At 40.9% G+C, this 24,187-nt stretch overlaps 1 protein-coding gene across 1 annotated transcript in view; it reads right to left on the reverse strand.

Moving 5' to 3' along the window:
- KCNG4 (potassium voltage-gated channel modifier subfamily G member 4) overlaps nt 1–23,964 on the reverse strand; it is a 38,500-nt gene extending 14,536 nt beyond the window's left edge. The window contains 2 exon segments of the mRNA XM_007477238.3: nt 19,826–20,619; nt 23,475–23,964. Coding sequence (XP_007477300.2) covers nt 19,826–20,572 — 747 coding nt within the window. The 5' untranslated portion in view covers nt 20,573–20,619; nt 23,475–23,964.
- Between the last annotated feature and the right edge of the window lie 223 nt (nt 23,965–24,187).

Raw genomic sequence — 24,187 nt, forward strand, 5'->3', positions numbered from 1 at the left:
TTGGTGGTTGCCAAACATTTGGAACTCCTTTCTGGGAGTAGATTTCCATGGCAATTTACAAAGCAAACAAGAAAACCAGTCTTGTTAAGATAGGTTAACAACACTGCTGCAGAAATGGTTTTCTTGTGTCTTATTTAAAAGACTGATTAATTATGTAGAGGATACAAAGTGAATATTACAATGACAGGGACCCAGGGAGCTGCTTGGGCCTGTGCTGTTCAATGTCTTCATTAGTTACTTGCATGAAAGCTTAGAGGCCGTCTTGTCACATTAGCAAATGAGGGGGAGCTGGAACAGATGGCTAACACTTAGAATGGAAGAACTGAGATCCCCAAAGATCTTGACAGGCTAGAACAATGGGCTAAAGTAAATAACATAGATATTATAGATATATTTAATATATATTTATTATAGATATATGTACTATATATTTATTATATATGTTTAATCTATTTATTATAGATATATGTACTATATATTTATTATAGATATATTTAACCTATTTATTATAGATATCTGTAATATATTTATTATATATTAATAATATATCCAACATACATTTATATAGTTATAATTTATAATATATATCATGTAACATATTATATGTATTATATGTTGGTTGTATTATTACATATGCTTACATATTATAATATTAATTATATATATTTATGCCCTTATCTTTTGTCTTATAATCAATAATATATATTGGTTCCAAGGCAGAAGAGTGGTAAAGGCTAGACAATGGGAGTTAAGTGACTTGCCCAGAGTCAGACAAGCTAGAATTAATCTGAGGTCAAATCTGAACCCAAATCATCCTTATTCTAGCCCTGGTGCTCTAGACACTGGGTCACCTTGCTGCCCCTAGCCTGATATTTAGTAAGGATGAATGTCATTTTTATAACTGGATTTTAAAAACACACTGCCCCAGGAGAGAATATGGGGTTGGTAAGGTTAGATTGCAGTTCATTTGAGAACATTTTGGGTTTTAGTGGACCATAAACTCAACACAAGGTAATAGTATGACATGGCAGCCCCACAAGGTAATCTCTCCTAAGCAGCCTTAAGAAAGGCAAAGTGTTTACATTGCTTCTTTCTTTCTTTCTTTCTTTCTTTCTTTCTTTCTTTCTTTCTTTCTTTCTTTCTTTCTTTCTTTCTTTCTTTCTTTCTTTCTTTCTTTCTTTCTTTCTTTCTTTCTTTCTTTCTTTCTTTCTTTCCTTCCTTCCTTTCTTCTTTCTTTTTCTTTCTTTCTTTCTTTCTTTCTTTCTTTCTTTCTTTCTTTCTTTCTTTCCTTCCTTCCTTTCTTCTTTCTTTTTTTTTCTTTCTTTCTTTCTTTCTTTCTTTCTTTCTTTCTTTCTTTCTTTCTTTCTTTCTTTCTTTCTTTCTTTCTTTCTTTCTTTCTTTCTTTCTTTCTTTCTTTCTTTCTTTCTTTCTCTCTTTCTCTCTTTCTCTCTTTCTTTCTTTCTTTCTCTCTTTCTCTCTTTCTTTCTTTCCCCTTACTTTCTGTTTTAGGAATAACTTCAAGACAGAAGGGCAAAGGCTAGGCAATTGGGGTTAAGTGCTTTGCCCTGGGTCACACAGCTAGGAAGTGTGTGAGGCCAAATTTGAACCAAGCATAATGATATTTCAATATGATTGGTTTCCTTTGTCATTCTACATGGTTTTAAAAATGCATTTAGGAACATTAGTCTGAGAGGGAATCCATAGGCACAAACAAGGTTCATGAGAGAGGTGAGAGGTTTTCTGTACCTCGCTCTAATCAAACCACAAATGCTATCTGGTGCCTCGTTCTGGGCACCTCGTTTTAGGAAAGACATCATCAAGCTGAGTATATTCATAATGGCAAGGGAGAGTGAGGGAGATCAGGCTGAGAGTATTGGTTAAAGCAAAAGGACATTGAAGGTCAGACAACTAATGCTTTGAGCAGCTTGGTGCTGCTAAGTCCTGTCCCTGGATTCAGGAAGAGTCATCTTCCCAAGCTGACCTCAGACAACTTTCTGATTGTGTGATCCTGGGCAAGTCACTTCATCCTGCTTGCCTCAGTTTCCTCATCTGTAAAATAAGCTGGAGAAGGAAATGGCAAAGTACTCCAGGATATCTGCCAGGAAAGCCCCAAATGGGGTCACAAAGAGTTGGAGATGACTGAAATGCCCAAAGAAGGACAGGCAGGAGAACTGCCTTCAAGGATCCTATGGAAGGAGGATAAGACTTGCTCAGCTTGGCCCCAGAGAGAAGAACTAGGATTAATAGATAGAGTTTTCAGAGAGACCCATTTTGGCTACCCAAAAAGAAAAGCTTGTTAACCCAGAGTAGAATGGGTCTGAGGCCAGGCTTCTCTTTCCTGGAAGTCCCTAGTCAATGGCTGGAGGGTACACCCAAGGAATGCTGACCAGGGGATTGCAACATCGCTCTGCAAGCACAGAGTGGGTCCCTGAGGGGGTCCCTTCAGAGATTCTGTGATTTGGAGATTGAAGTCAGAGGTGGGATCTGGGGTCCTTGGCTCCCCAGGAGGTCCTCAAGATGCTCCACTCTTCCTTCCCTCATCCCTCCCCTTCCTCCTTCTGCAATAAAGCAGAAAATGCTTAGGTGGCCAAAGGTGAGAATCGGTGGTCTGGGAACTCCTGGCTGAAAGGGAGTAACAACCTGAGGTCCTTCTGCTGACTCACACCCTGGAATCCTGCTGATGTCACTGAAAGCGTCGTGGGTCTCTCCACCCAGGCTCCCCAGCAGATGGTAGACTGGGCAGAATTAATGAGGACTTCACCTAATGATGTACTGTGCTGCACTTTGGGGAAAAGAACAGCTGCTGAGAAACCTGATTGTGTACTTGTGGGTCTGCCTGGGGCATCCTGGGTGACCTTGGCTCTGGCTTTTGTAAAACGAAGGGGTTGGCCTAGAGCAGGGGTTCTGAGCCCTTTTTGTATCATGGACCCCATTGGCAGTCTGGGAAAGCCTCTGGATGGACCCCTTCTCAGAATCATAAAATAAATGACAAGGGAAACCAATTATATTGAAATCCAGTTATCAAAAATAATTTTAAGTCTCTTGTAAATGTTTTAATTTTTTTCCAATTACACTATATACATTCTCCAAATACACTATATTATTTATAAATTATTTATTTTTCAATTTGAAATTTGAAATTCAATTTGAAATCAAGGAACCCCAAGTTTTTTGAAGCAAAAATAACTTGGGGTTCCCAGCTTTCAAGTTGACGACACATAAAAAACAATTTTTAGTACTTGTTTTTTAAATACTTTAAAAAATGCTCACGGACTCCAGATTAAGAATGTGGCATCTAAGCTCCTTCCCAGTCTTAAATCCTTTGATCCTGCAAACCGCTAACATTCTGGACTTTCCTAGTATCTCCAGCTTCTCCTTTTGTCCTTTTATCAGCGGATCTGCTGGGTTCACCAGCGTTACTGACTTCTAAGAGGATTTGGTTCTCCTAGCTTCCAGGGGAGTCTGGGGCCTGAAATTGGGTTTGCCTTTTTCAAGTACTCTGCTTGAAAGAGAGCTCTTCTCAGAAAAGCCAAGCCCAAAGAGCCCTCTCTGATGGAGTGATCACTGACATTTTCAGATGACAGTTAATGGCCTCTAAGGGCAATTTCAGAAAATTGACTCTTTGCGAGTACAGATCAGCTCTCCTCTGAAATGGTTCGGATTAAAAAAAGATAAAAAAGGATGCAAAGCAGGATCTTTGTACCCAGGCCCACAGATTTAGAGTTGAAAAGGAATTTTTCAGTTGAAATTGGACCTAAGCCAGGGGTTCTTAACTTGGGATCTGTGAACTTTTCTAAAAATTTAAATATGTTGCTCTAGCTGTATTTCAGTAGAATTAATTTCCTTTGCAATCTTATTTATGTTACTTTATGTATTTAAAAACATGCTTCTGAGAATGAGATCCACACCGAGAGAAAGAACTGTGGGAGTAGAAATGCAGAAGGAAAACATTTGATTTTTCACTTGTTTATAAGGGTATTGGATGTGGGGTTTTGGTTTTTAAAAGATTATTTCAAAAATGATTAATATGGAAATAGGCATTGAGTAATAATCCATGTATATAACCCAGTGGAATTGTTGGTTATCTCTGGGAGGGGGGGAGGGAAAAGGGGGAAGGAAAGAACATAAATCATGGATCCGTGGAAAAATACTTAAATAAATAAATAAAACAATTAAAAAAAACATGCTTCTGAACCAAGAGAACATTGTACATAGAAACTATAACACTGTGGGAGGATCAATGGTAATTGACTTTGCTACTAGGACAATTCTGAGGGACTTGTGAAAAAGATGCTATCAACAGCTAGAGAAAGAACTATGGGAGTAGAAATCCAGAAAAAAAAGAACGTGATTTATCACTTGTTTATAAGGGTACATGATTGGAGGTTTGGGTTTTAAAGGACTATTACTCTTCTACAAAAATGAATAATGTAGAAATGTGTTCAAGTGATTATATATATATATGTATGTATGTATGTATGTATAATCCAGTGGAATTGCTTGTCAACTCCATGAATGGGGAGGGATGAAGGGAGGGAGAAAATATGATTCATGTAACTATGGGAAAATTTTATAGATTAAAAAATTAAAATAAAAAATAAAATAAAAATGAAAACATGCTTCTGGGTAGGAGTCTATAGGGTTTACCAAACTGCCAAAGGGATCTATGAGACAAAAAGGGTTCAGAATCCTTCCTCTAATGCAATGCACTCATTTTTGCCCCCTTTTTGCAGGTAGGTGGATAGATTGCAAGGCCTGGACTCAGAAAAACTTGTTTTTGTGACTTCAAATCTGGTCTTAGATAATTACTAGCTGCATGACCCTGGGTAAGTCACTTCACCCTGTTTGCCTTGATTTTTCTCATCTGTAAAATGAGCTGGAGAAGGAAATGGCCAATCATTCCAGTATCTTTGCCAAGAAAATCCCAAATAGGTGATGAAGAGTCAGACATGACCTAAAATGACTGAACAACAAAAATGCATTTAAAAGCATCATTCTGAGTAGGGATGCTTAAGCATTACCAAATTGCCAAATGGATCCAACATACAATATAAAAAGGATTAAGAATCTCTGTCTGCTCTAGTCCAACTCCATTATTTTATAAAAGGGGGAAGTAACTTGCGTAAGGTCACATAGCTACAAAGTAGTAAAGATGGGATTTGATCCCCAAGTCTCCTGACTTCAAATCTATTTCCTTCCACTGGTACTACCTTTTGTCTCCAATGTTGCAGACCAGGGTCATGCTTTCCCTGGTTCTCTTCCAGTTGAAAGTCAAACCACCACCGCCATCTTTCCTGTTCCTCAGAACTGTAGGATCAGAGAGCTGGAAGGGACCTTCAAAATCACTTAGATCAGAAAATTTAAGCCCAGAAAAGTCAAATGATTTGCCCAAAGTCACAAAACTTAGGAAATAAGAGAGACAAGATTCAAACTCAGGTCCTCTATCTTCAAATACCGTGCTATTTGCATTAGATTGTGCTGCTTGTCTCTACACTCCGATAACTTAGGCTACTCTAATCACACCTCTCTTATGTAGTTCTCATTTTCTATTTTTTTAAAACTACTTTATGTTTTAGTAACAACTCTAAGGCAGAAGGGAAAGGGGTTGGTCAAACAGGATTAAGTGACTAACCCAGGGTCACACAGCTAAGAAGTATTTTATCTGAGGGTAGATTTGAACTCAGTTCCTCCTGACACTTTCCACTGAGCCACCTTGATACCCCTCACTTTCTATCTCTTACAGTAGTTCCTTGGGTATGTGCCTTTGCTTCCCTACTACACCATAAGCTCCTTGAGGGCAGACTTTGGATCTTCCACTTCTACGAAACATAATAGTGGAATAGAGGAAGAGCTTAATAATTGAAAAGGAGAAAACCAACAAGAGAATTGCATATGAAGTTCAAATGCCTGGGATCTGTTTTGGACTCTGCTACTAACTATCTTGACTTGAGCAAATCCCTGGACTAGATGACCTCAGATATTCTTAAAGCTCTAAAATCAGAGGATCCTAAATGTTTCTTGAATGGATGAACAGTGGTTTCCTTTCAAAAGCCTAATCACTCATTGACCAAAAATAAAAAAATAGGGGAGCCAGAAGGCAATAGAGGAAATTTAGTGGAAAGAGTCTGGCTTCTTCTCCTGGCTACCTGATCTTGGTCAAGTCACTTCCCCTCTCTTTTCCTCAGTTTCCTTACTTTTAAAATAAGGGGGTTGGAATGAATGGTTTCTAAGTCTCCTTCCAGATTTAATGCACCAGATTGAGGTACTCTAAAATGTTGAGATGATTCTCTTTACTTCAGGTTCTTCTGCTGTTCTAGGCTGGTTGATGACTTTCTTCTTTTTGCTTGTTTACATTGGGGATGGGTCAACAAGGCTGGAAGCCCTCGTGTGCGCTCTAGATGAGTGTCCTACCAAAGCCATTGACTATGTCTCCATTTCCATGTTATCTCGGTCATGGACCATCCTGATGTTCTGTGTCATCTCCTTATATACTCCTGTGTGGAAATGCTTTTTTTTTTATGTCAACTTAACCTCTCCCAGGTTCCTCTCCCAGGAACTCCCCTCCCTTCTAGAGATTTAGAAGAATCAGTTTCCACCTGAAGTCATTTTTTTTTCCTGACTCCAATATTCTTTCTTCTAAGGTCTCTTCCAATTCAGACTTTGTATATTTTAAGGGTACCTCCAGACTTACATCATATTGTTCCAATATTTTATATTCTTAAGGTCTCATCTAGAACTAACATTCTGCTTTGTTCTTTGTTCCAAGGTCCCTTCCAGCTCCAACATACTATGGCCCAAAGTTACTTTCAGATTTAATATTCTTTATTCTAACATTCTATGTTCTAATGTTCCTCACTACTCTAAAATTGGGGTCTTATGTCCTATAATGCCATCCATATCTAAGGTTCTGTGTTCTAGAGCCCTAGTTCTATCTGAGTTGATGATAATATGATTCTAGGAAGAATTTGAGATGATTACAGTAAAAACTTGAGATATTGAAAGGTGAAGGAAAAGAAATAGGTAAGTTAAGTCCTGAAGGACTGAGAACTCCAGCTTAGATACCCTTTTGCAATTTCTTTATATCTCCAATTAATATTCTCCAAATATTGGCTGAATTAAATTGAAATGAAAAATGTTGAGTCAAACCCCTTGGAAAATTTCATATTGGTAAAGTCGATGGCATAAGGTCCTATGGAGATAGAAACATGGTTTATAGGAATGGACAAGAGACAGGCAGGACTAGGTACAATCATGGGCAGGAAAACCAAAGGCCACATCTAGTCCTAAAAGGTATGTCTGTGAACAGAGCTGAAACGAGGGAGGATGACTGGAGCTTTGGCTCAGGGTGTTGAATTTTGAGATCCACAATCCTACCTTTATCAACAAATTAGTTAGCAAGAATAATTCACTAAAATGCAAAGCCACCAAAATGGTAGTTTGGAATGGGTTGCTCTTCCATCTAACCTAGTTTCCTGTGTTCTAGTCCTACTGTCCTCACAAGGGGACAATGACCTGAGGTTTCTGAAATCTCTTAGGCTGAAGGTCTGTCCTTCCTACTACTTGTCTTGGGGGGATGGTTATGTTTCTTTCCCCAGGCCCCCAAATTCTTATTTTTGTCTCAGAAAATTTTTTCTGGTCTATAAGAGAAGCCAGAGCAGGACTTTCCTTGATCCCTTCCAGAGGCTTTATATGAGTTTTCAGAGTGATTGCCTGAATCACTGCTGACACCCAGCTTTCTCCTAAATATTTTCTTCAGCTATAAACAATTCCCCATGGAACATAATGAAACTTGGCTTCCAAACTAGCTAACTTCAGCAAATATGACCCCAAAGACAGACCAAATACAAGAAATATTTTGTGGCTTCTTAGAAGAGACTTTAGGGATAATCTAATCCAATTCCTTGTCTAGTACTAGTCATCTAATCCTTTTTGAAGATCTCCAGGGACAAGGAACTCACTACCTGTCTCAAAAAATATTCCTTTCCATATCTGGACTGTTCTTTTTACTGAGCCTTCCTGTAATCTTCATTGTTTTTCTAAGGACAAGCTTCCTCTGTCATTCTTCAGATTAATAATAATAATAATAATAATAATAATAATAGCACATTTCTATCTTAATATAAAGTCTACAAAGTGCTTCCCACCACGACAACTGTGAGGTAGTGACCATAGTTATTATTAATTCTATACTTGTTTTGGCCTCAGTTTCCTCATCTGTAAAATGGGAAGGTTGGACTATATAGCCTCAGAAGTTCCTTCCAGCCCTAGATCAGGGTCCTTTGATGGTAAAACTTAAATATGGTGTAGGTAAATATTATCTGGCTGCCCCTTCTCTGCTTGAGATCAAACATCCCCAGATCCTTCTGCTCTCTTTCTCATGCCATTGTTTCCAGATTCATCACCATCTTTCCTTTCTTTCTTTGGTCCAGCCCATCAATGTCCCTTCTCCAAAGGAAGCTCAGAACTGAAAACTGCAGCCCCACTGTGTTCCGGCCAGTCTAGGTTAGAGAACGATGACTTCCTGGGACATTGATACTAGACCTTTAACCAAGAAAGCTTAAGCTTTCTCTTTTATTGATGGAAGATGGTTTTGGTTTTTCCTCTAAATCCTTCAGAAGAAGCTAAGCAGGATTATTCAGACATAAGAAGCTTCCCACCTAGAGCTACAACCCAGACACCATATATTTATAAACTTTCTTTGCTGCTTGCCTGTCTGCCCAAGATTTTGGGTGGCCAGCGGAGGTGGGGAGAGGGAAAATAATTACTTAAAAAGCACCTACTATGGGCCAGGTACTATAGTAAGAGTTTTGCCAAATATCTCCTTTGATCCTTGCAATAACTCTAGGAAAGAGGCATGAAGGCTGCAGACAGACTCAAGGGAACCTCAGGGATCTCCTACTTCTACCTCCTCCTCTTTTTATATATGAGGAAACAGAGACCCAGAGGACTTAACTGACTTGTCCAAGGTCACACAGATAGTTAGAATCAGAGGAGAAAGAGGGGTAAAAGGAGCAAGCATTTATTAAGTACCTCCTGTGTGCCAAACACTGTGCTAAGTACATACAAACATGATCCAGTTTGACTTGAACACAGCTCTTCTGAATGAAGAGCCAATGTTCTTTCTCACTGTACCAGATGGTAGACCATCCTTGGAGCCTTTCCAGTTTGGAAGCCCTGATTGAACTTGTGCTTCATTAGCTTAACCTTGGAGAAAATAGGGTCATGGATAAATGAAGGGATGAAAAAGAATTTATTGTGTTTACTGTGAACTAAGCTCTGGAGGTAAAAAAGCCAAACAAAGGAAAAAAATCCCTCTCTTCAGAGAAATTACATTCTAATGAAGGAAGGCCAGGGTAATGAGGACAAAATTGAGGCTGTGGGATGGAGGCAGGTGGATAGGGTTCCATTTAAGATAAGGTGAAAAATCATTTAGAATTTTGTTGTTAGTCTTGTCCTTCAGGCATTATTGTTACTGGAGTGGTTTGTCATTTCCTTCTCCAGCTCATTTGACAGATGAGGAAACTGAGGCCAACAAAGTTAAATGACTTGCCCAGGGTCATACAGCAAGTGTTCTGGATTTGAACTCAGGTCTTCTTGAGTCCAGGCCTGATGCTCTATCCATTGCCCCACCTAGCTGCCCAATCAGAGTTTAGGTGAATGGAATAGAATTTTAGTGAATTGTATGTATGTGTGTGGAGGGAGGGATGGATGTACTTCTGCCCTCTGCCCCAGACATAGACATTGAGAGAGAACCTGGACCATAGTTAAGAACTTATGGGTCCAAGATCTGCCATATTAAATTTAGAGGCAGCTGTGGGTAAAGTGGAGCAAACATTATGCTAGGAGTCAGAAGACCAGAGTTCAAATCCTGCCTCAGAAATTTACCATTAGTGTATTGTGTACTGGCCAATTAATCTCATCTCTATTTGCCTCAGTTTCCTTAACTGTAAAATGGGGAAAATAATAGTACTTATCTACTAGGGTTGGTCAGGTACTTGCTAGCTGGATGACTCTGAGCAAGACCCTTAACCTTTGTCTGCTTCAGTTTCTTCAACTGTAAAATGGGAATAATAATAGCAGCTACCTCCCAGGATAGGTGTGAGAATAAGATGAGATGGTATATGTAAAGTGCTTTGTAAACATTGAAAGTGCTAAATAAGTGCAAGATAGTATTATTATGTAGAACTTTTAATAAATTCATACACTTTAATGCCAAAAAATTCTGCTCTGAATAGAGCCCAGAGATATCTAGATATCTGTTTTTCATGAGTGCACATATATCCCAGGGAAGGCTCTGTCTAGGAGAGAGCGCTCAGAGGAAGGCCAGTTTATCCCAACTAGATTCATGATTTCACCGGTGTGGGGAACTCCCTGGTGGGGAGACCCTTCATTGATGCAGATTGGCAACTCCTTTGTTACTGGAAATTGTCGAGACTATCTTTGTATCCATAGTGTTTATTAAAGTGTCTAGCGCAAAATTGGCACTTAATAAATGCTTACTTATTGAATTAAAATCTAAAGGATAAATTAGATCTTTTTTACTTTGAGGCTGGTCTTCTTTCTACTTCTTTGACAAGTAAGTGTAAATGATCAACTCCAGTGTAGGTGTGAGGAAACTACTCATACATTCTGGGAAGTATTGCAAATTGTGCAATTTTTTCTTTTCTTTTTTAAACCTACCTTCTGTTTTAGAATCAATACTACATATTAGTTCCAAGGCAGAAGAACAGTAAGGGCAATGGGGGTTAAGTGACTTGCCCAGAGTCAGATAGCCAGGAAGTATCCAAGATCAGATTTGAACCTAGGATTTCCCATCTCTAGCTCTCTATACATTGAGCTACCTAAGATGCCCCTTTATTTTTGAAATTTAAAACATGTGGGAGGCTGGCCCACCCCACAGCAACTAGTGGGGATAGTCGACAAAACATTGTTGCTAAGTGCAGGGTCAGAGGGTAGAATCAACATGACCCAGATATAGGTTGGGGAATTCAGAGCAGAGATTTGTCAGAAGTTTTTATGCCTAGAAAAGAGGATCCTATTTAAGTGGGTATATAAGAATCCTTAGGCTTAATTTTGTAAGTGGGATCTCTTGGTGATATTATGGAGGGACAGAGTAGGACATCTGCATTTAACCCTGCAAGCATGTTGCTCTCATCTATTTTTCCTGGGGCTAAGTAAGGATAATAATCTTATCAATTCCAATAATAAGGGGATGTTAATAAGGAAAGTCACTTGGGGGGGATTCAGTGGATGTTTCCATCCTTCCTGGGGACTGCTTTGCAGTCCCTGGTTTCCACATGTGACAGTGTTAAACAGTGTGGTCTTTGATGGCTCCCAGCATAAACATGATGAAAAGGTTTTATAGGTTATTTGATATTGAGCACAATCTGTAAATATGATCTCTTGTAAATTTATTCCAATTTGAAAAGAAGAGATTGGCCATGTTGATTCCGTGAAATGCATTTGGTCTCTAAAGAAAATGAATATTGTTTAGTTTGCTTTTCAGCTGAGAACGTAAGACCTTTTTCATTGAATATATTTCTCTACAACTATAATTTTGTCTGGCAAAACTAATCTCTGAACAATAGATATGACATACTGTTAACATCTACATTAATGTTAACATTATTATTAACCATCAACTATTAAATATTAATTAATAGCATAACTATTAACAACTAATTATTAACCATTAATTGTCATCAACATAATTATTAACTATTAATCAAATATAACAATTATTAGCCATTGATTATCAAGTATTAATAAACATCAATATAATTATTAATTATTAATAATATATATTAGCTGTTAATTAAGTATTAATAAACATTAACATAATTACTGTATATTAGTCAACATTAACATAACATACTAACTAATTTTGTGCTCTGATAAAGGTAATTATCTATAGAAATGTTACTTTTCTTTGAAGCTATAACTACAAAATGATGGCACTTTCCAGATTTAGACTTTATTCATCCTAAAAGATTCCATTATCTCATTTAATTCAAGGTAAGAGTATGACTTTTGAATCCAGTTGTCTGTGATCAGAAACTTCAGGTTGACTTTTTTCATAGATGAATGTGAGTGATTGCTATCCACCCAAGTACTAAAAATTGTTATTACAGAAGCTTGTTAGACTTGGTTTCTTTGTAGAAAGTTTCTCAGAGGGTTGAGGACTAATTGAAACTATCGTATCTATGTGTAACCAATTTGTACCCTTTTTCCTGCTTTTGTTACTTCTTAGAAGGAAGGAAAAGAGTAGCTAAGTGGTTCAATGGTTAGAGAGTCAGGCCTAGAGACGGGAGTTCCTGGGTTCAAATGTGGCCTCAGATATTGTGGAAGAGGCATGAAGAAAGTGAGGATTTATAATTTCTAGCTGTGTGACCCTGGGCAAGTCACTTAACCCTCATTGCTTAGCCTTGGAACCAACACTTGGTATCAATTCTAAGACAGAAAATAAGGGTTTAAAAAAGAAAAAGAAAAGAAAGTAGCAAAAAAAAGTAAAGAAGTAGTGAAGGTCCTAAAAATGATATTATAACGGATTTAATTATTTATGGTGATGGCTAATAATTGCAAGGATATCATTAAAAATTGATCATTTAATATTTATAACATCTCTTATTACCAATTGTCCAGGGTCACCCAGCCAGACTGTCAGAGGCAGGATTCAAAACGAGTCTTCCTGACTTCTAGACCATCACTTTATTTTATACATCATTTAAAGACTCAGTGCCCTCTGATATCTCTCTGAGACTGGTACAGAGTAAGTGCTGATCTGTGTAGAGGGTTTGCCCACTCCTTAACCCCCTAAAAAACCAAACTCAATTTTAAAGTCATTGCCTCATATTGGAATGGAGGTAGAACTTGCAAGACGTCTCTTCATTAGACATTTAATTTGGCTTCTGGTTGAACACTGTCAAGTGCCATTTGCCATCTGCATTTGGGCATGATTCAAAAGCAGACTGCAAAAATAAAAATGAAAAAAGGAATGTAAAAAAGAGAAGGAAGCAGTGGGCATAGGTATGAAACCACATCCAGAGCTTTCTCTCTGGAGGAAGGGTACCTGGCTAGGAGAGATGGGCAGAGTTTTAATTAGTCACAGACATGCCCACCATGGGCATATTGGGGCTTGTCTATGCCTCAGAGAATTTCAGCTTTGCCCACCCGAAGGTTGTAGGGGACGATGGGTCCCAGACAAGGGCTGCCTCAATGATGGAGCCCGGGGAGTGGCAGCCCACGACAAGTTGAGCTGCCCTTGAAGGACTTTGAGGTAAGATGAGGGATTGACAGGCATCTTAGAGAGGAAGTCTTACCACCATCCCCTGGGGGAGGAGGTATACCCATTCTCTGTTAAAGCTGGCACCCTGGACAGAAGCCCAATTTGCCTTGCACTAGTAATAGTTTTTCAAACACAAGGTTATTTTGTGGTTCAGCTTTTTAATGTGATAATAAAGAGAGAGGGACCAAGAACTGGGGAGTAAGCTTAAAATTCCATCTGCCATGGGGAAGTTCCATCTGGTCTACTGTGAAGGAGCCTGCCCATGAAATGAAGAGATTGCAGAAAAGAAAATGAATGAAAAGGAGGTTTTTGAAGAGAAAGGTAGGATTGAAATAAAGGCGAAGGTCCCCAGGATAAAAGCTCAGAGCATAGTTGATGACAAAGTGGGGACTCGAGCCCTGTACCGGATTGCCACCCTATTTCTCATTATGCCCTAATAATTCCTAACTCCCCCAGGCCACTCCTAAGAATAAATATTTTCATTTTCAATGAGCCCAGCAATGTCATATTTGGTTCAATGAATATTTATTGAGTTTCTGCCATGTACAGTGTTCAGTGTTGGGAGATGGGAAAAACAATTAAACATGGTTCCTATTTAACTTTAATTAATGAATTTATGTTGAAGATGGAGTCATACCATCTTACTTAGGCTAGATGTACAGGGTCAGCAGAGAGCCTTTGACCTGCTCATTTCCCCTCTTGGTCTGCTTGATGGACCTCTGCTCCTGGGGGTTCACCATCTTAATGCAGAACTTAGTCTGGATCCCTGATCAGCATAGTTCACTGCAGCTCAGAACTCCTGAGCTCAAGACATTCTCTAGCTTCAGCTGCCCTAATTGCTGGAATTAGAAGGTGTGCACCAACCTGCTTGGCTATGATCCCTATCTTCAAAAAGCTCAAAGCCCAATTATGGAGATCATACAGACCTCCAGGGGGAAAAAGTAGTTAATGGTACCTCTCTAGGATTCAGTTTTCCCATCAGTAAATAAGGAGATTAAATTGGATGGTTTCAAGGTCTCTATGAGGCTAGAATGGGATGGATATTTAGTTTTTGGAGTGTAGAAGAGGACGAGATCATTATGGACTGAGGGGGTCTGGGAAGGCTTCACTTAGGATGGAAGGAAGGAAGGAAGGAAGATAGAAAAAAGGAGGGAAAAAGGAGGAAAGTAAGAGAAAAAAGGACGGAGGCAAAGAAGGATATCAGGAGGGAAAGAAGGATGAAAGGAAGGAAGAAATATAGAAAAAAGGAAGGAGGAAAAGAAGGAAGGAGGAAAGTAAGATAGAAAAAAGGAAGGGTCAAAGAAGGATATAAGGATAGAGGGAAAGAAGAATGGAAGTAAGGAAGGAGACAAAGAAGGATATAAGGAGGGAAGGAAGGATGAAAGGAAGGAAGATATAGAAAAAAGGAAGGAGGGAAAGAAGGAAGGAGGAAAGTAAGAGAGAAAAGGAAGGAGAAAAGAAGGATATAAGGAAGGAGGGGAAGAAGAATGGAAGGAAGAAAGGAGGAAAAGAAGGATATAAGGAGGGAAGAAAAGCTAGAAAGAAGGAAGAAAGGAAGAAAGGAAGGAAAAATAGAAAGGACAAGGGGATAGAAGAAAGGAGGGAGGAAGGAAGGGAAGAAGAAACATTTATTAAGTACTTATCTACTGAGAGTCAGGCACTGTGCTAGGTGCTTTACAAATATTATTTCATTTGATCCACTTAACAACTCTGGAGTGTAGGTGCTATTACTATTTTGATTTTATGGATGAGAAAGCTGAGACAGAGAAATTAAGTGACTTGTTCAGGGTCATACAGTTTCTTAGTAATTGAGGTAGGAATTGAACTTAGATCTTCCTGACTCCAGGTCTGGTGTGCTATCCACTATGACACCTAGCTGGCCTTTACCTTGAAAGTTAAATATGATTTGGATTTAGATAAAGAAAACAGAGAGAAGGAGACTATGACATGGGGAAGAAGTTTATTTAAATAAAAAGCTAGGAGGCTTCTAGGAGTGGTTCCCTAGTTAGGGAAGAGGATAGAGTGGAATGAAAAAATGTATACACACACATGTAAATATCTATGTATATATGAGTGCATATTCACAATACACACATACATACATATATGTATGTATGTGTGTATGTGTGTGTATATACACACATGGCTGGAAAGGTAAGTTGGGACCTGATTGAGAGGGGCCTTAAATGCCATGTAATAGGCTGCCTGGAATTTTATCCTTTGGTCAGAGGGAGTCACAGAAGAGTTTTGAGTTGCAGAATGACATGCTATTAATTGGAAAGCTTAATTCAGCTCCCATTTTGCTGCTGTCTTGTGTGTTTCATGGACAAAGCATTCTGCTGTTCTCCCAGTGACATGGGATCAGAGGAGCTTAGATATGGAGCTAGTGGGGGACCCCAGAAGCCATTTGGTCCAACTCTGATTTATTGGATGGAGAAACTGAGGCCCCGAGAAGTGATGGGACTTGCCCAGAGTCACACAGGTACTAAGTGTCAGAGACAGGCTATGCCATTAGGACCCTGCTTTGTCCTTATCTGCCCTCACATTCCAATTGGGGAATTCTGTTGTCTCTGGCTCTCAGGTAAAAATCCCTGGCCTCCTCTAAGAAAGAAGGAGCTTCCTCTGCTGTCTGGCCGTGAATGGAAATCTACTTGTTTCAGGTTCCAAAGGTGAGATTTGCAAAAGAATTAATTCGTTTTTGAGACTAGTCATCCTGCTGCTTTGAAAACGGTCAGCGCAGGGCATCTTCCCAAGAGAGGCTTCCTTTGAATTTTGCAGGAGATGGGGGAGTAGGGCTCTGTGCTCTCTGGCCCAGCAGAGTCTGAGCTCCGAATCCGGAGTACCACTGCGTGACTGTGTTCTGTGACCTTGTAAGAATCACCTGATTGTTCTATACTGCAGTTTCTTCCTTTGTAAAAAGGAGCTGGGGCATCAAAGCTTTTAGCTATGTAAGGGACCTTCCTTGCAGATTTCATAATCTTCTTTCCTAGCAGGTGCATAGATTGGGGGCAAGAATCCCCCTAACAGAGAGGGAAGACCTGCAGTTCAAATTCCTCCTCAGTTATGTGACCCTAGACAATTCTCAGGCTCAAGCTCTCAGCCTCAGTTTCCTCCTCTCTAAAATAGAAATAATAACAGCACTTGACTCCAAAGTTTGTTGGGAGGACCAAATAAGACAACATGTGTAACTTCAAATACTGAATAAATGCTCATTGTCATCTAATTGAACCCCTTCATTTCTTTCAATAAATGTTTAATTTCTTTTTTTATACATTATTTTATTTGGTCATTTCCAAATAAATTTTTACTTTCTGGTAATTCTAAGATAGAAGAGTGGTAAGGGCTAAGCAATTGGGTTTAAGAGACTTGTCCAGGGTCACACAGCTAGGAAGCATCTGAGGCCAGATTTAGACCCAGGTCCTCTCAATTCCAGGCTTGGTGCCCAATCTACTGTGCTACCTAGATGCCCCAGATTCTCTCTTTTTACAGATGAACAAACTGAGGCTGATAAGCTTGCCTAAGATCACATGGATAAGTGGCAGGTTTGGGTCTCAAATTCTGGTCTTCTGACTCCATATCTTCCCGTCCATGCCAATAATACATAACCCAATAAACAATGAATTTAAAGGGTAGAAAGAACTTGGTTGTAATAATAAGAGTATTGGATTTAGTGGTAGAGAAATCCTTACTTTTCCTTCCTGGGCCTCAGTTTCTCCTCTCTATGAGATAAGGAGGTGGATAAGACCATTTTTAAGGTTCTTTCCAACTCTAAATGTCCATGGATTTACAACGTGAATTTGAACCCTGGTACTTGCACTTACCCCTTCAGTAACATTGGACGAGCTTCTTCTCCTCCCTGGGCCTCTATTACCTCCTCAGTTAAATGAGGGGTTTAGACTAACTAGATGGTGTCTATGATCCTAAGGGCCAAGGACCACATACAAATACATGAAGGAAGTGTGACTTCATCAGCATGGAGGAACTCCAGCTGTGAGGGCTTTCTTCACTGATAGAGAGTAAAACCTATTTATGACTTAGTAGATAATTCCCAGGGGACTGAGCTTAAGATCCAGAGAAATTAAGGGACCTGCCCATTGGGATACAGTTCCGAAGTGCGTTGGGAAGAGCCTTCCTTACCCCAAGCCCAGTGTTTTATCTCTCATACTCTTTTGCTGTTATACTATAGACATTTTAAATAATCATAAGGATCAATATGGAATGAATCTAAGTGTATACCCAGCACTTCAAGCTGATTTTCAATGGATTTAGCAAACAATTTCTGGGGTTTTTCTTGAAAACTGACATCATTGGAAAGAGAATGTGGAGTGCAAGGAGGGTATCGGATATTTTTATGCCCATTTAAGGAGATGGTTGCGAAGAATCCACTTGTCTAACTCTCAGAGTGTTGCACCACATTTAGTTTATTTCAAGTTATAAATTGCATTCTCTGACTCTAAATTTCTATCTGAACAATGACATAGATATGGCAACTCTTTCTCTCTCTCCCTCTCTCCTTCTCTCTCTCCTTCTCTCTCTCTTTCTCTCTCTCTTTCCCTCTCTTTTGCTTTCTCTCACTCACTCTCTCTCCCCTCCCTTCTCTCTCTTCCTCTCTCCACTCTCTCTCTCCCTCTCTCCCCCTTCCCTCTCCCTCCCCTTTCCTTCTCCCTTTTTGTCTCCCTCTACCTTTCTGTTTCTTATCTAATATCATCTCTACCTTCTTCTCTGTTTCTATCTCTCTCATTTTCTTCTTTTCTCTCTGCCTCATTTCCTCTTTCTTTCTCTTTTCCTTCTCCTTCTTTCTCTCTCTCTCTGTCTCTGCCTCCCTCTCTCTGTATGTCTCTTTCCCTCCCCACTCCATCTCTGTCTCTGCAGCAATATGAAAATACTTTTGTTAGATGGGATCTAGAAACTGCCTTTGGAGTTAGAGGAACTTGGTTCAAATGCCACCTCTGAAGTTTATTATCTGTGGCCTTTTGAGTAAGTCACTTCCTGTCCTTTGGTCTGAGTTTCTTCATCTGTAAAATGAGGAGCAGGGACTAGCTGGCCTCTGAGATCCTTTCCAGGTCTAGTTTTTAGTACTCCCTGATCTTAAGAACTCTATGGACATAACTTTCTCCCCAAAAAGCAACAAAGTCCCCAAAGAAAAGGAATCTTAGGACATAGAATGTCAAAGCTGGGAGAGACATTAGAGACTGATGCCCAAAAAGGGGCAGGGACTTGCCCAAAGTTCCATAGCATTTAAGAATTTAAATTTTAGTTTGCCCAATTCCATTGACTTTTTTTTTTACACAATGTTTGGTTTCTAGTACTGGGAACTCTTTGAATTGCAGAATTTAACGAGTTTTGTATATATACTTTGTAATGGTCATGAGGATACTCTATTTTGGAGGCTTAGGCGGGGCAATTTACTGGAGAGTGATAGAATGAACACTGGGAATGGATGCCAGGAAAGCTGGGTTCTAATCTTGGCTTTGTGGCTAATTAGTTGGATGACCTTCCACAAGTAATATACCATCCCAGGGTCTGATTTTCTGCAATCTATCCATCTTTTCCTTTATTGAATTTCTCCTCCGTAACAGTCTTTAATGAAGACAACCTTTTAAAAATAGAAAAGCAATATGTCATTCTTGACCAAACAAATTGTCTCAGTGGCATAGTTACTTCTCCCAAAGAAAGTTCTTTGGTTTGTTGAATAGTATGATAAATTGTGTGGATTTTTTTGTGAATATCTTTTATGAATTCAAATTAGAATGTGTCAGTCAGTATCTTGAATCACATGATATCTAGTGGAGTGAAAACTTGTTTATGGATAGAAACCAACCAATCAATTGGCAAAAATTGATTATATTCCTACCATGTGCTGGACACTGTGTTAGGTGCTACTGGAGAGATAAACCCCAAAATGAAACAGTATGGACTAGAAGAGAACTTATACTCTAATGAAAGGGCACTGTCCTGGAAGAGACCAAGGCTCTAGTCCTGACACAGCACTTACTTGATAAGTGACTGGGGCAAATCACTTCCTTCTTTGGGACTTAATTTCTTCATATGCCAAATGAAGAAGGATAAAACAGATGATCTCCAGGTTCTCTTCTAGCTCTGACATTCTGTGCTATAAGGTAACTTCTAACCTTCTTTTCCCAAGAGCCCTTTCAATCCTAACATTTTGTGTCCTAATGTCTCTTCTAGCTCTGACATTCTATGTTCTAAGGTTCCTTCAAGCTCTACCATTTTGTATTTGAATCTCCTTTCCAGTACTGACATTCTCTATTCTAAGATCTCTTCTAGTGCTGACATTCTATGTTCTAAGGTTCCTTTAAGCTCTACCATTCTGTATTCTAATCTCCTTCCCATTCTATCATTGTATGATTCTTTGTATACCTCCCCAGTAACTTAGGGAAACTATTGTTTGGGGTTCTCGATTTGTCTAAGTTCTAAGTAGATCTGCTCAGACCACACCGGCACCAGACAAGCCTGTTTTCCTAATATCCGGGTTATGTACAAAGTTTCATGATGAAGAGGTGAATGGGACTTACTTACCCTGTCTTCTTCTGCCCTTAAGTCAGGCATGGTGCTGACACAGAGGCTTATAGCTGTGGTGGCCACGAAGAGGACAGAGAGGCAGGCAAACACTTTCCCGGGGAGGCCTGATTGAGGGTTTTCTACCATATCCCTGAGATGGCTCATAAAAAGCCCCCATCGAGTCTCCTCCTTGGAGACGCTAGTGGTCTCCTTCTGCCTGTGCAGTTCCTCGTCCTTCTGCATCTCGGCCAACTCTTCCAGCTTCTGTCTGAGCTTTCTCAAGCAGCATTTTTCGAGGTTGGACTCCTCGACCCCCCAGTACCTCAGCTCTTCCTTAAAGGACAAGGCACACATCTCCCGTAAAAGCACAAGTTTCCCAGCTGCCAGGAAGCTGACGATCATCCCAAAAGCGCTGGGACTCCTGTCAAAAAAAAACTCCTGGCTGTCTTCATCATAGTCGTCGCAGAGCTGGGCGATCTCGTCGTGGTTCCTGCAGAATTTCAGTTTGCTCAGTCGAGTCAGGGGGAACTCATCTAGCGTGCTCCAGGGGAGAAGGTACTTGTTCCCACCGACATTGACGATGATCTCCCTCTTCAGATCAACTGTCAGGAACTGGTCTGGATGGACGACCTTCCGGGCCCTTTGGTAATAAAGTCCTTTGATGGGACGAGCCCTGACTGGACTGGGGGAGACTTGACCCAGAGTGCTACAGGAAGCATAGCGGTGGTCGCTCTCGCCGCCCTTACCTCTGGAAAGCATAGGCATCTCTGAGGGAGTCTTGTGGGAGCTCAGCTGGATTACACTGGGTTTATCTGTGGTCCAGAGGAAAAAAGAGAGTGGGCAGAGAATGAAAGAAGGTAAAGAAGTAGGGGTGTATGCAAAGAGAGATGGTGAAAGGGAAAGAAAGCAGTGAAAGAAAGGAAGAGGGGGCAGAAAGAATGAAAGAAGGTAAAGAAGTAGGGGTGTGTGCAAAGAGAGATGGCAAAAGGGAAAGAAATAAGTGAAAGAAGGTAAGAGGGAGTAGAAAAAGATAGGGAGAGAAGGGGTGAGAGAGAGGGGAGAGGATAGGAAGAGAGGGGGAGACAGACATGCACATGAGGGTGTTAGAAAGAGAGAGAAAAGAGAAGAGAGAAAGGGACAAAGAGAAATAAAGGAGAGAGAGAGGAGGGAGGGAAAAGTGAGAAAAGAGAGAGGAGGAGGTAAGAAAATGAAAGAGAGGGAAAGAGAAAAGGTGGGGAAGAGAGTGAAAGAAGAGAGAGAAAAGGGGAAGAAAGGAGAAAGGGAGAGAGAGAGAGAGAGAGAGAGAGAGAGAGAGAGAGAGAGAGAGAGAGAGAGAGAGAGAGAGAGAATGAATTATGTTTGGACAACATTTCTTATGACTATAGATTTAAGAGTTGGAAGCTAACTAGTCTTCCCCAACCCTCTTTATTACATGAGGAATCTAAAGCCCCAAGGAGCAGACTTGACAGGCTTCCTAGATCTCAAGCTGGAAGGGAGCTCAGAGGCATCAAGTATAAACTGCTTTATTTTAAATTTGAGGAAACTGAGGCTTAGAGATAGTTAAGTGACTTAGCCAAGGCTGCAAAAGGAGTAAGTGCGATGCCAGCATTCAAATCCAGCTCCTCTGACAAACTCTGTATTCTTTCTCCTCTCCAATATGCTGCCACCTTCTCAAATTTGCAGGCTCCTCAAATCCTGGTTGGACAAATCATTTAATCTCTCATCTTTAAAAGGACTGAGTTGGATTTCCTACCCTCTAGGGTCACTTCTAAGCTTCTATACTGCTATGATTCCTAGCCAGTCAGAAAAATGAGCTTGGTTGCTTTATACAAAAGCCATGCTTAATGCTTGCCTTTAATGGCCCTGAACAAAATGTACTTTAAGTCTATCCTTGCTCTCCATCAGTCTCCACACCCTCTGAGGTCCTAAGCTTCCTCCTCTGTAATATGGAGGGGGAGAAGGACAGGGTTGGACTCCATGCTGTCTAAGGTCTTTTTGGAAAGAGCCTGAATTTGGGGTCTTTGTAGTCACCTCAAGCTCTGTTACCTTCCGTAAGTGTCTTAATCCCTAGGGACCTCAGTTTCCTCCTTTGTAGCTTGGAGTGAGGTCCTTTCTAGGTCTGTAGTCCCTTCCAGTGCTGACATTCTATGTTTCACCCTGGCCACTCTAAGATTCTGTGCTAAAGATTGCCATAGAAGGATGGACTTACTGTGGACTAGAGGTCATCATGGAGGATTTTTTAGTGAAAGTTAAGACTTGAGCTGAGGGCCCTTTGGGGATATGAAGGACCCAGAGCAGCAAAGAGAATCGGGGAGTACATTATAGGTGGGTGGAATACAGCATGGAAGGTGCAGGGTTTGCAGTCAGAAGATTTGAACTTGAAACCCAGCCCTGCAAACTTCTGCCTGTAATAGCTTGGGCCTCAGTTTTCTCATCTGTCAATGAATGGGTTGGACTTGATCGCTAAGGTTCCTTCTAGCTCCAGGTCCCCTGATCCTATGGCACTGAGCATCCCAACATCACTAGCATCTATTAAAGGGAAGCAGAGAATTAAACTTGAACACTTGTGAACTTTTCCAGTGGAGTGGGCACATCCTTAACATTTCCACTGTGTCCATTTCCATTTAGTCTTCTTTCCATCTTTGCCAGCCCCTGACTATGTGACCTTGGACAGGTCATGTTGTTTCTCTGGGCCTCAGTTTCTCCCTTTATCAGACACAAGGGAGATGCTTAGCACAGTGCCCGGCACCTAGTGGGCATTTAACAAATGGTTTTTTGGTGTTTTTGATAGACTGGCTTAGATAATGTCGAAGGTCCCTTTCAGCTCTGATTTTACCTTGTTGACTCAGTATGAGTGCAATACATTGTCATTCAGCATGCAGCTTTGTTTCCAGTTTTATACACAATCTCTGGAGCCCTGAGCCCACGTTCTGGGATAGTCCTTCCAAGCCAGCATTATTTGTAAAACTGCCTACAACCTCAGGACCCAAAATGCACCTCAATAGAGAAGGATGCTCTGTAGCTTAAGACAGAGAAAAGTTGCTCTCCTTTCCAGCATCAGCTGCATTTCTAGTTGACAGGGAGCAGCTTGATTCCGGCCCTTGTATTTCATGCTTCCTCGTTCTACATTTTCTCTCGATACCCTGCTTTTATCGCCACATCCATATTTTATAGCCAATAACTAAATGCAGGTGAACACGCTCACACAGGAGAAGTGTGTTCTCATGCAGAGTCTGAAAGCTAGAAAGAACCAGAGAACAAGAGCTAATCTATCCATCCCTTTCCCTGTGCAGAGGAGGGAATTGAAGCCCAAAGAGGCTTGCCCAAGGCCATGCAGTAAATTAGCAGCAGAGCCCCCAATGGAACCCTGGCCCCTGACTCATCAGTTAAGGCTCTGGCCATCATACATTCACTGCAGAAACTCCACTTGGAAATTCCGCCTCCATTTATTGACACCCTTCCTATTCCGCCCTCCCTCCCCACCCCCTGCCCAATCTGGAGAGCCAAGCCAGCTGTGGTTCCCTTTGGAACATCTGGAAAAGGTGCCCATTGGGAACAGCATTCCCACACCATTGATTTTTAAATACTTGTTTGGCTAAGCCAACCCCATCAGTCCTCCGTAGCATCCTTACGGGCAAACAGCAACTTCCCCCAAAGTTTGACTCACCATCCTGAGGAGGGGAGGGATTGTTTCCAGGTGCTCAGCCGCCTCCCTGAGAAGAGAGCACATTCCTCATGTCCCAGGGAATAGACATGTAGGTGAGTAGTAAAGATTGGGGATGGGGGCCAGAGAAGAAAAGCTATTTCTGGGCAGCTAAGTTTCAGTCTCTCTGCTTTGTCTTTGCTCTTCCAGGGAGGAGAAGTCCATTCATTCTGCCCCTTAGAAGCCTCTAGATGAGGAACTGTGGGGGTCCAGAGCTTGCAAGAGGACCTGCAAGTGCCCCCTTTGGAAGGGGACTGGCTGCCTGGGCTTCCTGGTGGGGAGCTCAGTGAGCCAGCAGAACCTGCCCTGCTTCTTCACTCAGCTCTGACTCCCGGAGGGACAGTCAGTGTGGTCCTGGCAGAAGAGGGGGGAGAGAATGGGAAGGGCTTAGGAATAATCTCTCCATCAGCCATCCAACCATCCAGCAAGCAGCAGCACCACCAGCAGCAGCAATGCCAACTGCCAGGCAGGAGAGCAGAGAGATGCCCTCCCCTCCTTGGCCACATAGAGAAGAACTTAGAAGTAATAATAATTTGTAAGCATTAGACACAGCAAGGTGCTGGGAGAAGAGGGTTGGATCAGGCCTCAGGAGACCCGGGTTCTAGTCCCTGCTCTGCCAATGACTCACTATATGACCTTGGGGAAGTCACTTCTGGTCTTTTGGCCTCAGTTTCCTC

The sequence above is a fragment of the Monodelphis domestica genome, chromosome 1, assembly GCF_027887165.1.
Source record: "Monodelphis domestica isolate mMonDom1 chromosome 1, mMonDom1.pri, whole genome shotgun sequence".
In the NCBI taxonomy this organism is placed as follows: domain Eukaryota; kingdom Metazoa; phylum Chordata; class Mammalia; order Didelphimorphia; family Didelphidae; genus Monodelphis; species Monodelphis domestica.